General features: G+C 38.3%; 1 protein-coding gene across 2 annotated transcripts in view; it reads right to left on the reverse strand.

Moving 5' to 3' along the window:
• SCUBE1 (signal peptide, CUB domain and EGF like domain containing 1) overlaps nucleotides 1–12729 on the reverse strand; it is a 190852-nt gene extending 178123 nt beyond the window's left edge. For both annotated transcript variants that reach the window (XM_039341335.1, XM_039341333.1), the window contains exons 1-2: nucleotides 12572–12729; nucleotides 5396–5518 (exon numbers count right to left, since the gene is read on the reverse strand). In XM_039341335.1, coding sequence (XP_039197269.1) covers nucleotides 5396–5518; nucleotides 12572–12659 — 211 coding nt within the window. In that variant the 5' untranslated portion in view covers nucleotides 12660–12729. The remainder of the gene's footprint in view (nucleotides 1–5395; nucleotides 5519–12571) is intronic.
• Nucleotides 12730–17795: the final 5066 nt, after the last annotated feature.

Consider the following 17795-nt stretch of genomic DNA (forward strand, 5'->3'; position numbering starts at 1 on the left):
TTTCCCATACAGCAAAAAATTTCTCTTGCGACTGCACCTTTAAAAAAGCCGAAATCTTTGCCATTTCCGCCAAATATGAAACTTTAAAAAACCACTCTTGCAAAGTAGGCAAAGATTCCTTCTTCCAATATTGCCCTACTAACAGCCTTGCGGCTGTGATCAAATTTAACATCAATATAACCTCCTTAGCATCACAATCAATAACAATACCTAACAAAAATAATTGCGGGGTAAATTTTACCCTCTTTCTAAAAATTCTTTGAATATTCCACCATATCTTAATCCAAAAAGCTTTTATATTTTTACACGACCATCAAATATGATAATAAGTGGCATCCAAACAACCACATCTCCAACATTTAGGCTGTAAGTCAGGGTACATAAGAGACATTTTTTGTGGATCAAGGTGCCATCTATAAAACATTTTATAAAAATTCTCCCTTAAGTTCTGGGCTTGTGTAAATTTAACATTCCTCACCCAGATAATTTCCCAGGTATCCAGTGGAATTGGTTCACCAAAATGTTGTGCCCATTTAATCATACAGTCTTTAATTAATTCAGATTCTGAATCCAATTCCACTAGAACCCCATAAACCCTCTTAATGTGAGTTTGTCTTTGATCCTTTACTTGTTTAAAAAGATTTTCATCTTCTCTAAGCCAGCCCATGTTACAATCCATCTTCCATCTATCCAATAATTGTCTATATTGAAACCACTCCTACCCATCTTAACAACTAGAAAGGAAACCTCCACTTGGAGGTTTCAAAAATCAACACCAGGAGTCTTCCCAAAAATGATGCACTGAGTGTGAGGCGATTTTTTTTTCTCCTACCAACAAACAACTGATTTTGTCACTAAAGCCAGTTCTTTGGCATTTTGCTTCCCAGATTTGAATGGCAGCAACTAGGAATGACCCAAGATGACCCTTGGATTGACAAGTGTAATTCTTGGTAAGAGCGATTGGAGCTTTGGGTCTCCATTTTTTCCTGCTAATGTTTTATTTTTAGGCACACCTTAGGTTTTAACATCGCATTTTGAATTTTTCTTTTGTTTTTTGTTTACCTCTTTAACTGTCATTCATCTGGTTGAATGTTGGCTTATTTTATACTCTTGCTAGGTTATAAATGTGAATTTTTTACCTTTTTTAATCAATTTATCTTGGAGTTGTGAAACACTTCACATTTTGCCGCGTGGAAGTCAAGGTGTTAAAAACTTTCCCCTTGCCAATGAAATTGATCTGATCTAATTTACATTCATATCAGATTTCTACTGCAAGGATTTTGTATTTTACTAGTTTTTTTAGGGAACTATGTTGCTTTGTTTTGCTTTTGTGTATATTTTTGGTCTTTTTCTTTCTTCTTAAAGAAATAGGAACTTTTCTTTTTTTCTACTCATTCTCTATTGTGGGAAATATTACCTTAATTTTTTCTGCGGTCATTTTATTATGGTATATCTACTTCTTTTGTCCTTAAGAGGAATTACCTACATTTCACTGCAAAAGTCCAGCAATTAAAAGAGAATTAGACTATACTAAAAATGAAAACAACAATAGATTAAGGATTCTGTACATTATATATCGTATATCATTTATAATGCTCACAAAAAGAGATACAAAAGAAAACAAGAGCCAGATTAATGTAAATGTCAAAACCTTCTTGGAAGCCTTTAAAAAAAATGCTTTTCAGTTTAAAAGCTCTAAAAGAACATTTAGAATAAAAGGTTTGATGAATTGACAACAGTTATAAATCAACTTAAGGATAACACTCAGCTACAGACAACAGCATCTAAATCAGACTTGCAATTAGGTGGATTGAAAGTCAATTTGTTGCTGACAGAATTGAAGGAGAAGGAGCTTTCTTTGAGAATTGCACGCTGGTTGGAGAAAGCGGAAAGGAACATGAATTTAAAAGGCTCAGAAATGACAGAATGGATCAGTGGTGAACTGAACTTTCTTAAGAAAACTAATGATGACTGTGGAATAGACTTATTATATTCATCAAGAAGGCAACTGCCAAAAGAGGTTGTGTTTCAATTTGTAGAAAGATTCCTTGAACAACAAAGTCTATGGAGCATATTTACAACAGAGATCTATGACTTTGGGAGAATGAAATGCAATTTTATGGAAAGATCCTACTTAAAATTTTAAGGAAAATTTTCATTATTAAAAATCAGTTGAGGATATTTGATCCTGGATGGATCAGAGATAATGACTGCAGTGAGTTATGTTAGATTAGAAGCCATTGTGTAAATAAATTTAAATAAATGTGTGAAAATAAATTTACACAATGCCTTTAAAAAGACTACACCCATTTCTGATAAGCTATTTAATTAGACACTAATATATAGTATTAATGTCTAATTAAATAAGTTAGTGTCAGAAATGGGTGTAATCTTTGAAAGGGCATTATGTAAATTTATTCCTGTTCTATTAAGTAGGAGTTTCACAAGAGGGTCAAAAAGCCAATATGGCAGCTATGCTCACACAACTAAAGGCTCATCTATCTTTTTACATATGTGAATACACATAACATTCCTTAAGTATCTTTTCAGCATGAAATTTTAGGCCATTTGAATTATCTGAGCAAATCTGTTTGATCTATAATCCTGTCTACATACTGCTTACCTTTTATATTTTTTTCATATACACTTTAAAACAATACACTAAGTGAATGAAATTGACCATCACCTGTTTGCACAAATTTGGTTTGGGGCAATGTATTTCAAAACAAACAGAATTAGCAAGTACTAAACCACTGGATAAAATGACTCTGAAGCAGCTTAGCTCTCTAAAGGATAGCAAAAGGGTATGTTCAAAGAAATTAAGATTAGAATTCCAAACATTTAAGACCCCCAAGGTTTCTTCCAGCCCTATGATTCTATGTTTATGTCTAAATCCTCCTTTGAGAAGGTTTTCTGTATTGGATAATAAACAGGTGATAACAAAGGACTTGGAAAGTTGACTAGAGGGAAACATAGAGAAAAAGGATAACACCATGTAACAAATTTCAATTTTTGTTTCTGGATACAAAGTGTGTTTTCCTAATCTCTTATGTCTAAAATAAATAGAAACTAGCTATTGTTCCACAAAAACTTTACCTCTGAGGTCAGGAGAATGATATTTTGGAATTTATCTGTTTTCAAGAACATTCTCAATTCACATAAAATGCTGAGTAGACGTCCAGAATATTCTGGAACTGTGAGAACTGTCCAGAAGTTTCTAGAATTGGTTAGAGTTTTATAGAACTTTCTGGAATCTTTTAGAACATTCTAGCACATTCTGTGACTATCCTGTAGTATCCATAGAAATATAAAAAATACAAGTGCCTTAAACCAACATTTTTTGTCTAACTGCTGAGTAAGAGAATAGTGAATAGCAATATTTAATTTATACAAGAGGTTGCTTGCACCCAGCAGATGTATTTTGCTATGTGTGTGGACAGACAAGAGTGAGAAAATATTCTGTGAAAGTGTCTGTTAAGATGCGCAAGACCTAAAAAGCGTACTTCGGCATGCCTACTTGGGATCAAGACAAGTCCTGGGCACTCATTTCACATCAAACACTGCAACAAAACTCTTGAAGGTAAGGTGAATAATTGCTGTTTGCTAGATGGAATTTCAGTGATTTATCACAGTTTAAAAGAATTGCAATTAAGAAAAATTTCACTGTTTTCAATGTTCTGGGAAAATACAGACTAAATATATATTTTATGTCCCATGGTAATATCTTACATAACATTAGATAATATGTGAAATATCATTTTTTAAAATTTAAATAATTTTGCTATGTTTACAGGTTAGGGTTAAGGTTGAGAAGTTTGAACAGCAACTCTGTGGGCATGTGCACCATCACCCCATTCCTAGGCCCTCAGCTAGGTTTTATAAAACTTTTTCGCTTTAGGCCTCTGCCACGTGGCAAAAAAAAAAAAAGGTTCAATCAATCAGTCAATTTCAATTTCTCGCGGAAAAAAAAAGATCTTGCAAAGTTGGAATTGATTGATTAAACTTTTTAGTCCCACCCAGTCTGCCATTACCACCGCAGCCATGCCCATCCAATTGGCCACACCCAGCCAATAGACCACACCCACCCGGCACCCAACAATGCGTAAGTGGGTTTTGGGTTGCAGTTTGGGCACTCGATCTCTAAAAGGTTCGCCATCACTGCCCTATACCATCTCGGACAAATTACATGATCCCCTTTTGCAACATTCCCTCCCAGCTTCCCACAAGCAAATCAATGGGAAAACCAGCAGGAATTACTCCTGCTGCTTTTTTTTGCCTACCTACCCTACTGCATCTACTCACAGCCTATGCTCCATAGCAACTCCTACCTACAACTCTCACCCATTTGGTCTGCTTGCCTGGGACTCCCACCTCTTCCCACTTAGCAACATGCAGGGTCCTGGGGCTTTGACAATAACCGGAACTGCTGGGATTGATGTTGCTAACTAATGCAGGCACGTGAGGTTGTGCTTTAGGACCACATCACTTAGCAATGGAAATTCCATTGTAACCCAAGGAATAATTGTAATTTTATTCAAAGGCATAGGTTTTCATGAGTTGCCTCTTCTGATTTTTGGCTACCACAGACTAACATGGCTATATGCAACTGTATGCAACGAAATTTCATTTTGATGTATGCTGATTGGTGTACATTCAAAGTGACAATAAAGTTGTTGTTGTTGTTATATTATTGTTGTTGTTTTTATTATCATTATTATTAATAATAATATTATGGATCATCGCACAGTCAGCCAGATGTTCAGACTGGATTTGGCATTTTGTCTACCTATCGAGTCCTTACCCAGGACTTGGGATAGGCAGATGTGGATGTTTGATGGTATTACAGATATCGTCACAGGGTGGAAACAGTTCCTAATAAGGCCACCTTTTGCAATTGACTAATAGCAAATTTGTCTACTATTATTATTATGATTATGATTATGATTATTATTCTACAATGTCTGCAGCACCTTTGCTATCCACAGGCTGACAGAGAGGGCACTAGGAAAAACAAGATACTTCCATTTGCAGCCCATTCCAAATTCAGTTTCAAAACAGGGCAAGACATATATAGAAAAGGCACTTTTCTTTTCCTTTGAATATTTTGAGGTCCAAATGCCGCCAAACACATCCCAAAATATGGTATAGAGAGAGCCATAGCAGGCACCAGGAAGTCATGCTTAAATAAAAGAGAATCTCTAAATTTAGCTTCCTGCATTAAAGCAAGCTCATGGTAAGCGGGCAGTACAGTTCAAGTGCTCAACAATGATCAAGAGCAGCAGAACATTCTTCCTAACAAACCATCACAATCTGAGATTAACCAGAGGCTAGCTAGCATCAGCCAGCATCTTTTCAGAGGAGATAGAGGCCAAAGTAGAAGAGCAGATAATCTTACCTTCACACTGTTTTCCTTCTCCCTTATAACCTGGCTTGCAAATACATTTGAATGATTTAGGTGTGTTCTGACAAATTGCATCAATGTGGCAGTCATCTGTCCCTTCTGTACATTCATCAGCATCTGTGCAACAAAACATTTTTTTTAAAGAAAGTAAAAAATAGTAAGGGATTTCACGACAATCTTAAGGAGAACTAGTGAAACAACGTAACTGAGTAGGGTCATCCCAGGCAAAACCAAATCTAACCTAATGTTTGCCGTAGATCTTCCATAGCTATCAGACAAAATTCCTTAATTTAGGAAAGACATCCCAAATATGTCCCTCAACTTGGCATCTCAATCCATCTCCCAGAGTGATACAAAAGATAGAAGCAAAGGAGTGGTAAAAAAAAAAAAGTCCAAATGATGGCATGATACAACCAAAGCCACACACACACACACGCACACACACACACACAAAAGACAGAGCTTTGATCATACTGTCATGGCCACTTCTGGTTACCCCAAAGAGAAGATTGTCTAGTTTTCCTGCAACCATTATTTAACTCCCTCTCAGATGTTACTTCATCACGGTCTAACTTACAGCCTTTGGATTTCTTAGAGGTCTCCCATGATCAAGTGTTAATCATGCCCAACTCTATGTCAGCCAGAGCTTCATCGCGTAAGCTTTGTCCTTCGTTCCTAATCGAGAGAAACTGACATCTTCTGTCTTTTAATAGTTTGGCCTTTAGAAATGATGCCAAATGTGAGATAATTTCTTAAACAGTATATTTTGAGAGATGCAAATGCCAGAAGCACCATCCAATGTAAATTCTCTTTCAGCAAATTTTATATTTGAAGGTAAATGTCCAATCACAAAAGGGCCGGTGAGGTGTACTGGTTCAAGTGTTGGACTATAATTGGGCAGATCCAGCTTAAAATCCTCCCTTTGACACAGAAACACATAGGGGACTTTGGGCCGGTCACTCTCTCTGATGCCAGCTGACCCACCAAGAAAATGGCAGTTTCCTGAGCTGGAAATAAATAAGACTGTAAGAGAAGGCTTTGACTTTTAGCACCTACGGTAGTTATTTTTTTCTGACTTCAAAAGTTTATCACATAAAAGCAAGAAACGTTTTGATTATATTGCCTTTCCTCCAGGTCTCAGCTTTTTGTTTTCTATGTGTGTGTGTGGGTAGGAATTGTTTGAAATATTCATGATTTTTTTTCCCATTCTTGTTTTGGAAAGATAACAGCAATTAGCATTTATGCTATATTTCCACAACAGAGAGTGTAAAATGTAGACAGCATAAAAGTGAGAGTCCCTTTCTATCACTGCAGGGAAAACAACATTATTTTCCTGAGTGCACTATATGGAGATACATTGGACAGAGAGGATGAAATTTCTTCATCTGGCTCAGATGTATTACTGAAATATACCTCTTCAAGAGGATTAGATCTTGTTAGTATTTGGATGGAGTGCCATCAGGAAATCCTGGGTAGTGGTATAGACTGGGAAGTTTAAAAAAATCTTCCTGAAAGGATGCCAATCACTGTCATATTCCTCCCAGGAAAATATCTGGGATGAGTCCTGGAAGTCTACAGGTATAATTGATTTTATCTTTTCTCATAGCAGGTAGCAGCATTATATACAGATATATATTGATAGCACTGTATGAAAGCCACTTTTAATAGCTTCAAGCTGTGTGCATTAGTGCCCTCCAAAGAGCCATTGTTCTTAACCTAGGTCTCTGGTGGCAACTCACAGCAGACATATTTGTGACCACATGAAAATCCTATTTTCTAGCCATATGGTCAAAATAGTCCATAAAAAGAACCTCTCGTGTTCATCTTCCCCGGGGTTTCTAAATGTATGCAGATATAGGGAGCGGAGATCATTCAGCTGTATTGCCAAGGGTTACATAAGATTACATTTCTGCACAGCGAGAATCACAACACCTCCAGGCTCTGCAAGCAATAAGCAGAGCATAAATAAATAAATTAACCTGGTTCTTTCGCTACAGGGATTGCAGTTAAAGAACAATGCTGCTTTTCTGTTATTTGTCACATTTTATGCAGTTTTATACACTTTATTCTTTTCTGTTGTTGTTGTTGCTGTTGTTGGAATATATTCCCCCAATAAGACTTATTTTTCTAAGAGGGCTGTTTGAGCTTCTTGCTCTTTATTATTCATTCCCAAAGCGGACAGCATGCTAGTGTGATTCTCCTACACTCCTTGCCCTGCCTAACATGATAAAGTTCCTTTTAATTACAAAAAAACTAATTTTGCTTTAAGTGGAACGTATACTTCTGAAATCAAATTTAGGCTCAAGACAGACCCTGGTGGATTTCACCTTCAACCATCCTAGATCCCATTTTAGGACAAGAGTTCAAAAGATGCACTCAAAATTCCAAAGGTATCAAATTTCCTGTTTCATGGCTGTCCAGAAAGTCAAGATGGAAGAAGTGACCCTGAAACCAAACCTCTGCTCCTGGTTTTACAGGCACCACTGACCCTGGGGGGGGGCCTGACTTTAAGGCAAATTTCATCCCCCCCCCCCCAAAAAGAAAAAAACCCTCCTCTTCCTCTCCTTCCATATTCTTAGGAAATCTAAACTTTGTGGCGAAAAAACTTCATTGGAGAGAAATACAGGGCTGTTATCATACATGATGTTTCTGCTCTACCTCTCTTGTCCCTTGACAAAGAAACATATCATTTCCAAAAGAATTACATGTCTTTTCCAAAGAATTGTCATTTCATGCACAGTTTATGCAGGTAAATCTGATAAGTTTAAAAGAACAACGTAAATGTTGGTGTTATTATAATAAAGACTAGAATGAAGAATATAGAAGGGATGCCCAGAATAAACTAACATTTTTTTTCTTCGTGCTGGAAGAATCAGCTATATATCATAATAATGCAATTTCAACTGACCATCTTCTGCTAACCCAGCAAGAGTTACTGAGGCTTGAAACCATAGTTAACCCATAAATGTAATAACTTTGCTTGTACAAACCCACCCAGTGTTTACGAAAAAGACTAACCAAATCATGGTTTAGTGTGATTTGTGAGTTCAGTCACTGAATTAGTTCTTTCTCTAAACAACTAAAATGTTACTGGCACTGGAATTGCTGATGGACTTTTGCAGCCCTTCTATTTGAGGTTCTTTAAGGTTAAATGTTGGGGGGGGGGAGATAATCCTTGAATCTTCTTTCTATCTTTAAAAAAAGAAATTCATTTTCCTTGTTTCTATGGATAAGGAGAAATGAGTGATTTGTGACTTCCATACAATCTTTTTTTTTTTTTTATTGTCAGGTGGTTTAATAATGTATTAGGTCAGGCTCATCTTCCCAAGCTAAACTAGAGAAATTGTTTTTGTTTGTTTGTTTGTTTACACTGAATTTAGTGATCGCCATCTCATTCACACAAGAGAGTCCTCTAGAACAGGGGTAGTCAACCTTGGCTCTTTTATGACTCGTGGACTTCAACTCCCAGAATTCCTGAGCCAGCTGGCTCAGGAATTCTGGGAGTTGAAGTCCACGAGTCATAAAAGAGCCAAGGTTGACTACCCCTGCTCTAGAATCTCTTTCATTGTTTCATCTTTTTTTTTCACTAATTATTTCGAGATGATAGTTTTTAACCATTTAAAACATTTTGCTTTGCATTCTGATCCCTCTTACAAACCTGCCAGACTAAAAGGAAGGAAGTGCCCTAAATAAATGTTAACCCTGGTATGACTCTTCAAATTGACAAATGTCAATCCCTGTTGACACCATGCAACTTAATGGAGCAGTGTTGTACAAGACTTTGTATTTTATTACAAAACCATGCTTCGGGATGAGCAGGGATCTCTGAGTGTAACCCTTCTGTGCAACTCTCTACAGAGCTGTACCTTTTTCCAAACCCATAAGACAGCTGCTGAAGCTATGTACTTTCAGGGAAAGAGACAGCAATTTTAAAGAAATGCAGATAAGGGCTGCATCTACATATTGTAAAGTATGTCTTATAATTCAAAGCACAGCATAGCTCTATAGCAGTGGTTCTCAACCTGTGGGTCGGGACCCCATTTGGGGTCGAATGACCATTTCACGGGGGTCGCCAAACAACGCAGTCCGCCATTTTTTCCCATTTTCCTTAGCTGTGCTACTCCCTTTTATTCTATTGGATTTTGAAAGCCAATAGAATTAGACTCTCTTGAATAGGGTCTAATTCTATTGGCTTTCAAAAGCCAATAGGAATTGTCCAGGCTGTCTCTGCCCTGCTGAGCCCGCCAAAAGTCCCATTCTGCAAACGGTGCTGCACCAGTTGAGTAGTCCTCGACTTACACCCAGTTGAGTAGTCCTCGACTTACGACCGGTTGGGGGTCGCGGCATTAAAAAGGTTGAGAACCACTGCTCTATAGCATATTGTGTGTTTTTGTGGACTAGAAAATGTTTTAAAAATAAAGGCAGAGTCCACTGAATGAAATTAACCTTAGTAATTTCATGGACATATCTGTATAGTTTTATTAGTAAAATATTTCAACACATATTGCCCCAGTGTATTTTAACTAATAACCCTTCTGAATGTTTTCACCATTAAGTGTTAAAAATAGATGGAAAATTTTACATTTACCTTACATTAGCCCTTACTTTCAACAGGAAAAATAATTGCTCATGTTAAAAAAAAAACACTTTATTTTAAAAAGCCCACATTGTGTAAAACAAAATAATGAAGTAAGGTCAACCTATTCAATATCTAATAAATAAAGAACTAAAGGAAAATTCATCAATTTTCTTTTTGGGGTTTGTAACATTGCTTTTTTTTAAAAGGCTTGTTTAGAGAAAGCCAATCACTGCTAGAAGCATCTGGTCTTCTGGAAGGGCATTTTCCATGGGAATCAGTTTGGTGTTTAGGGAAGAAAGTGGCAAACAACTATTGATTGTGGCCAAAATGTCAATTTTGTCTCTCAGTCAGAAGAGCCTTCAGCCATTTTGTTTCAAAACTTAATACCAGCAGCCCATCTGGGACTCATAGAAACCATGAATAATAATATATCTAGCAATTGGCTAACAAAAAATAGGAGTTTGATTAATACTATTTATGGACAGGGCAAGGAGAGGGAGGGGGGAATGCAACACACCTGCACCATCCTTGGGTAGATTTATTTTATGCCACTTAAATATAAAGACCTCAAGAAAATATGCTCTAGAATGAAAACTACTTTGATTGTTAGCTTAAAAGCCTCACAGTCATTGTTTCAAAAAAGCCCCAATGAAAAAAAATGAGGCTCCTTCAAGCATCAAGGAAGAGAGGGTGAGCAGCTGTGAAGAGGCAGCAATAATAACCAGATATTGTTGCTGCACCTCAGAGAATTTTGCAAAGGGAAAGAGATGAGGTATAGGGAGGAGCAGAACCGTTATTTTGGATAGACTATCTGAGAACCATAGATTATTAGTACAGACATATAAAGAGACAGACAATACTTTCCTTTGCCCAAATACGTTGGGAGAGTAGAGTTTGTCCTTCTCTATCAAAATGTTTGTGTGGGAGGAGGGGGAATAGCACCAGTTCTTTTCTTTTTTATTTATTTTACTTGCTTCCACAAAGATGAGTAAATTTGCTTGGGGATTTGAAGGAGAGAAAGAGAGGGGGGGAGGGAGAAGGAGGGAGAGGGAGGTCACTATCTACTCTGTCCTCAGGTAGGAGATCCACAATTCCTAATGTTTTTTTGTCTCAACTGCATACATTTCATAATTTTGACTCAAAAAGGCCTCTGTTCCCATCAGGATCAGCAGAAGTGACAGCTAGACCCAAGGAGAAGGAGAAAATACAATGGTTGAAACAGTGCCACTGAAGCTCTGTCCATTTTGTGCAGGTGGAGATTTTATTATACCATCCTGACTTTTTGATCACATTCTGCACACCCTTTAAAAAGGTACACTTCACAACAACCAAAGGACATCTGCATGTCACATGTGGAAATGCCTAGTGTCAGCTGAACATGCCAACCCACTCTACTCATTTCTAGGAAAATTACCTACTTTTCTTAGAGAAAGAGACAAATATAATTTTGTTGATTTTTTTTGCTAAAGCTGACAGCTGAGATACTTGGTGAATCTCCCCAAAGTAAATTCATAAGCACATTTTAGTACCGTCTATGGAAAAGGTTTATTATTCAGAATATGGAAGAATGAGAATGACTAAAAGATGGAGTACCTATCTTGATTAAACCCTCTTGGAAGTTAAATAATTGAAGTTTTCTCAGTTTGGTGCAGGGACTAATTGAACAAAAGTCAAGTCCAGCCCAGTGGATCAAGCAGAAATCCCTAAACCAGCGGGAAGGCAGCCTCTTCCATGGTAGAGAAGCAGCTTTCAATAATATTACCGCTTTCAGCAGAATTTCAAAGTCACCATTCACTTGAAAGGCTTGAGGTAATGGTGGCTTGTCTTTTCAAATCACTTTGCACATGTTTCTACATCAAAACCAGTGGATTAAAATCTCACGTGTGTGGGCAGATCTCTCAATATTTTGCTTGGAAAAGGAAGGGCATTTCCCCCCAGCCCAAACCCAGATAGAGGCTAAACAAACTACCAGTCCCCTCTGAAATGAAAAGGGGGAGAATCAAGTCTATTATTATCATTGCTTCACACATCCCATTTAAGAGTTAACTGCCAAACTCAAAATCCAAATCAAAGCGGCAACTACATCTTTAAACATACAATATCTTTAAAATAAGAAGGAAATCCTGTGAAAGTTGGGTTGAAAGGAAAAAGCTGGCTGGGAAACCCAGAAAATAAACTGAAGTTAATACACTCTGTAATTAATGGCCTGTATTGATGCAGGGTAACTCCTATACTTTTCTGTCTAGACAGGTTGGCCTAAACACCATTTCATTCTAAGGGTCGCCTTGTCCTCTTCTTGCAGAGGGCATCTAAAAATGAACTTTTCAAACTTTCGGGGACAGAGACCACAAGCCCACAGAAAACCACCCTGGAAACGCTCAACGTAACTTTTCAGCCCCCTTGCACCCTCCTTCCCCCGGAAAAAACCAAGCCCCTGTCGCCCTTTCGTGGCATCCAGGGAAACAGCCGGGATCAGAAAAGCAAGCCGACGCTCCGGTCCCAGACTCCCAGGGCAAGCCAGGGCTGGTGCGCGGGAGGCGAAGGGGAGAGGGCGAGGAAAGCGAGCTCCGGACAGCTCGTGCTTCTCTTACCTGGGACCCCATTGCCGCCGGCCAACCTGTCAAGGTGGAGGAGAGCCAGAGTCAAACACAAGCGCCGCGCAAAGTCACCAGTCCCCATGCTCCGGATCGGGATTCCGCGCAACCTGCGGGGTTTCTTTGGCTAAGAAGAGGCGCTCCGGGCTGGCAGAGGGCAGCCACAGACACTGACGCGCTGACAGCATCCCGCTGATTCGCAGAGGGACAGCCCGGTGGGCGGGACCGGAGGGGCGGAATGCCAATCGCTCCTCGGGGGAGGGGGAGGGGGAGGGGAGGAGCGGACGGCCGCTGTCTGGGGCTCTCTCCCTGTGATGCCGCCTCGTTCGGAGGCCTGGACGGGACGGGACGCTCCGCGCACCCGAACAAGACGGAGCCCTGCAGTCTTGAGGGCTAGTCGCAGACAGATGCACCCCGCTGGTTGAAGTGGGGGGAGAGGCAAATCCTTTGCATGCCACAGACGGAGAGGGAGACAATTAACTCTTCCTCGGGACAAGCTGAAGAGAAAAGGACTTAATCATTAGGTTAGGAGGAAGGTGCCGCCTCCCCCCCCCTTCACGTTTAAGAAAAATAATGCCAGTCCCCAAGAAAGGGGAGGGGAGGAGAAGTTCTTGAATGCAGCATGAAACTCAGTGGCCTTAATCCCACCAGGGAGGACTTTAGCCTCAGGCAAGGTGCCTTTCATTCTGTTATTCTGATTGCCGGAGCTGCGGGATGGGGGGGGGGGGAGAGGAGAGCGGTCATAAAAATCAACATGGTGGTTGTGTGACCCTGCAGTTGGAGCTCCAGCTCCAGATTGTGAGGTGTTCGTTCTTCCTTCGCTTGACAACCCAGTGAGAGCATAGTAAGAGTAACCCAGTTTCTGGGCTGGGAGTTTCCCAGTTCCTGCCAACTGGGGTTGTTTTCCTAAGTCTTGTTCAGTAGTCCCTTTTTAAAATATAGACATATATACATATACATATACATGCACACATGCATACATGCATACATACATACATACATATATATTTGATATTAAGAAAAGAAGCTTTTCCTGGCACAGAAAAGCCCCAAGCCACATGAGGCTGAAGGACCAGAAGTGGCAGAAGTGGGCACCCGTGTGCGGGAAAGGTTTTGGGGATGAAAAAAGCCTTCATAAGCCAACCTTGGAAGGACAAGAGCCTTTTCCTAATCACACACACTGAGCTCCCATCCTCTCCTGACTCCAGGGATGCCTGCCTGCCTTTTTCTTTTGAAGCAGATTCCCACAATCAGACTATGTTCCTTTTCCTTGGTTTTGTAGGCTAAATGTCACATCAAGGACTCCTATTCAGATCCAGTAGGTCTCTTTCTACAGGATTTAGAATTGGACCACTCCTATTTTCCAGAGCTCTTCAACTTCTGCCCCCCCCCCCCCATAGGTTTCAGTGACAGCCTGATTTGTAAAAAAAAAAAAAAATGCTCCTCTCAGGCTACAGGCTAAAGGCAGAGGGCTTTGAAGCCGCACAGTCCAGAAACTCAACAGCAAATCTCCTTGACAACACTAAGAGGGATTCCCCTTCCCCCCTCATGGCGCAGACTAAAAGAAAACTTTTTCTATTCTTTCTTTTTTTTTTTTTTTTGCTTTGCCTTCAGGCTCATCTAAGCTGGAGCTGCTGCCTTTTTCACTTGCTTTGGGTCATTACCATTAATACCAGCCACTAGATTTCCATAACATTTGGAAAGATCTAAAAGGAAGGGGGAGCATATTTTAAATTTTCTGCCATGTTAACAAACTACTCTTATTAATTTTAATGAGGATATATCGAATTGCCTAGTTTCATTGACCGTTGATCAATAAAATAATTCTAGGTCAAGTAAATGAGAGAGACTTCAAACAAGCACTTGTCTTTTAAATAGCCCCGGGTCTAAATGCTACCAAAATGGACACGCATTCTGTTGCTTTTCATTCTTTTCCTCTTTTTTTGGCACTTTGTACACTGGAATATATGACTACTTTATTTTTAGAAATATGCTGGGAAATATTTTTTTAAAATAGAAAGAAGCTGTGACAGGCAAAATAGAATAGAATAAAATGACCCTATGTTACACGGATGTCTTGAAAAAAATGTTTTAAGAGTACTTGTATTATTATATTGAAAATTTCCAAACTAAATTGAACATTTTAGACATATATATACTGAAAATATTCTTCATTTCTTGTATTAATTTATATTTCTGTCTATATATCAAGACACTATTCCAAATGCTTCAACCTCTCCTTGGTAGTACAAGAATAGATTGTTATTTTATTGCTTTTCAAATGTTTTCTATTCTGCATTATTCTCTATGTTGGTGCAAAAATGCACAAAGGAACACTTGTGAGTTTATGGCTGACTTATCTCACTGAAAATGTTTAACCTAGTCTCCTGGGAGGGTTGGCTGATACCTTAGAGCTCCATCTAGTGAATTTCAAGGCATAAGCAAAAAGTTCATGGTTTCAAAATATAATTTAATTGAATATCTATCTAATTAGCAGATGTCAAAATGTAGTCTGGTTAAGAATTTGGGGTTATGATAATCAGGTTGGAATATGCTATAGAGAAAGGCCATTTCAGACTTTCCCAATTCAGCTAACTTAAACTGTGATGGTACTTGAAAGTGTACTTGTGTTCAGTGCCAAATCAATTAGTAGCAAAATTGATTATGAATGAGTACATATGCTGATCTGGTTTGTATTATGGAGACTGATAAATCGTTTAGTAAAAGTGTTTATATATCACTTTCAGGGGTATCCAGAGGGAGGGGCTAAATAATTCAAAATGACGGCACAGCCATGTGAGACGTAAAAGCTTTGCACATAAAAACCCTTTTGATTGCAGATCTGTATTATTTGATGCATATTTATCTCACTAGTTTGATTGTATGCATCTGAAAGTGGGCATTCGGGATAAAGTAGGAATCATATTAGTGTACAGTTCAATCTGCTGTTTATTAGTTTCTCTTCCTGCACTAGCTAGGTTGATCTCAGAGAAGATAATCTTGATCTTCTGATCTATGTCAGTAGATATGCTGAGGCTATCCTGCTTGAAGTACCTCATGCTTTCAAGAGTAACAATGAGAACCAATTTGGATGGTGGTTAAAGGCACCAAACTAGAAAACAGGAGGCTGTGAGTTGTAGTCCTACTTCCGGCAGGAAACCAGCTAGGTGTCTTTGGGTCAATTCTTTCTGTCCGTCCTAGGAAAAACACAGTGGCAAGCCATTTCTAAAAAACCTTGCTAGGAAAAATGCATGGACTTGTCAATGAACAGTGGTTCTATTTTATCTGTATTTAGTTTACTAATCCGGTATATACTTGGTTTTCTGTGTTGTATGTAATGTAGATGCGAAAGAATGTTCCATATTTTTATTTATATCAATTTGTCAATGCTTATTAGGATTTAAAATTACAGATAAGCGGAACTCAGTAAAAATGGAGAGTAATCAATTAATCTCAATAGTTTTATTGTAGTTGTTTCCTATTGCAAAAATGTTCTTTGGCAGGTAATATTTTTGAAACTCTGCTGGGCTTCTATCATATGGAGATAGCCTAGGAGTAGTCAGCCCTGAATGTTTTCTTGACCCTGCACAGATCAATGCATTAGGGACATAATTATGGCAAGATGGGTGGAAGTGTAAGACAAATCTGTCCCAAAGATATGGGAGAGGTCTATGCCATGGAGATGAAAATAAAGAAATTGTTTTTCTCTGTCATTTTTCTCTGAATTTGAATAGAATCATCCAGTGCAGCTTTTCTGGGTAGTCAAAGGCTATTACATTCCATCATACAAAAGAAAAATACAGAGCACCAAATAACCTATTGTAATAATTTTCAAAATGTGTTGTATCTGTGTAAAATTCATTACCGTAGTAGGTGATTTAAGTCTAGTGAGTATAACTTTGGTTGTCTCCTTATCCAATTGTAATGGATACTTTCTGAGTGATGCAGACCTAAAGATGTGAATGGGAACTTTGAAAAGGAAGACAAAACATGCCCGAGAAGAGCTTTGTTCTCTTGTATACCTCTTCAAAGTATTTTCCCGGTTCTCTTTCTTCTCAGTTTTACTTCACTCCTATACTCCTATCTATCTCTTGCCTTTTTCTTAAAACTCTTTCAATTGTCCCCTGTTAAAGGGCAGATAAAAAAAAAGTCTCAGTCAAGTTGAAAAGAGAACAGAGATCCGAAATAATCCACCCTTGTTTAAGACCTTCAGAGAAAATATAGTAGGAAACCATATAATCTATTTATGATGCTGGAGTTCTATTTCTGTTTAAAATACCATACTTTTAAAAAGATGCTATCAATGTCCATTAGCACATCCATTTCAATACATGCGTCTGTTAACCTTTTTTAAACTCTTTAGGGGAGACTTGTTTCCTTCTTTAGGGAATATATTTTTCTTTAATAATGCTTCCCATATTTCCAATTGACCAATTCATCTGAGTTGCCTTGCTTGTTCTTCTGAGCAAATTGCAGTTTAGCTCTTATCTCACAAACTCTCTTAATTTTTCTGCAGATTCACTTTATTATTTATCAATCTGAAGTTTCAGTTTTGTCTTGAACTATGTTCCTTGCATGACGGTGTTCCTGATTTTTCTAGGTGAAGAGTGAGGAACTGGATCCTGTTTAGCTATTTTATGGCTTATACCTCTTCAAGCTGTGATTACAAGATGACCAAGCACTGTCACTGCTCTAACATTATTGATTTTTGTCAAAGCTGTATTAGGGCCAATGGAAACATCTGTTTTAGTATAAATGAATTTTCATGTAAAATAAATGGGATCTACTTTTTATTCATCTTCATTCAAACTGTGAAAAAATGTGTGATATCAGGTACAAGTTTTAAAGGCCATCTAATCAGACATATATAGTAATTTTTATTTGGAAACATTTAGATTACATTCCCATTCTACTCTTTTCCCCTAAATAAGATGCATGCATAGAAGAAATAAGGCTTGTAAGAACCAGTTAACAGATCATAGATGCGTTTGAAGTGTTAAATTATTTATTGGGGCTACAGTCAGCATGCAGCGAAATACAGTTATTCTTAAGCTTCATAGAGTGCAACTGCCCATTGGCATGGAAACTATAAGTAGTGTCTATTTTAACATCTCAGTAATTTTACAGTATTTTATTGAACTTCCTTGCACTACTATCAGAGTTATAAAAGAAATCTGTGACACATTTTTAAAGGACTAGATTTGAAAGATCTCTTCTATCT

Source organism: Crotalus tigris, unplaced genomic scaffold (assembly GCF_016545835.1).
Source record: "Crotalus tigris isolate CLP2741 ecotype Arizona unplaced genomic scaffold, ASM1654583v1 scf7180000017764.6130737, whole genome shotgun sequence".
Lineage (NCBI taxonomy): Eukaryota > Metazoa > Chordata > Lepidosauria > Squamata > Viperidae > Crotalus > Crotalus tigris.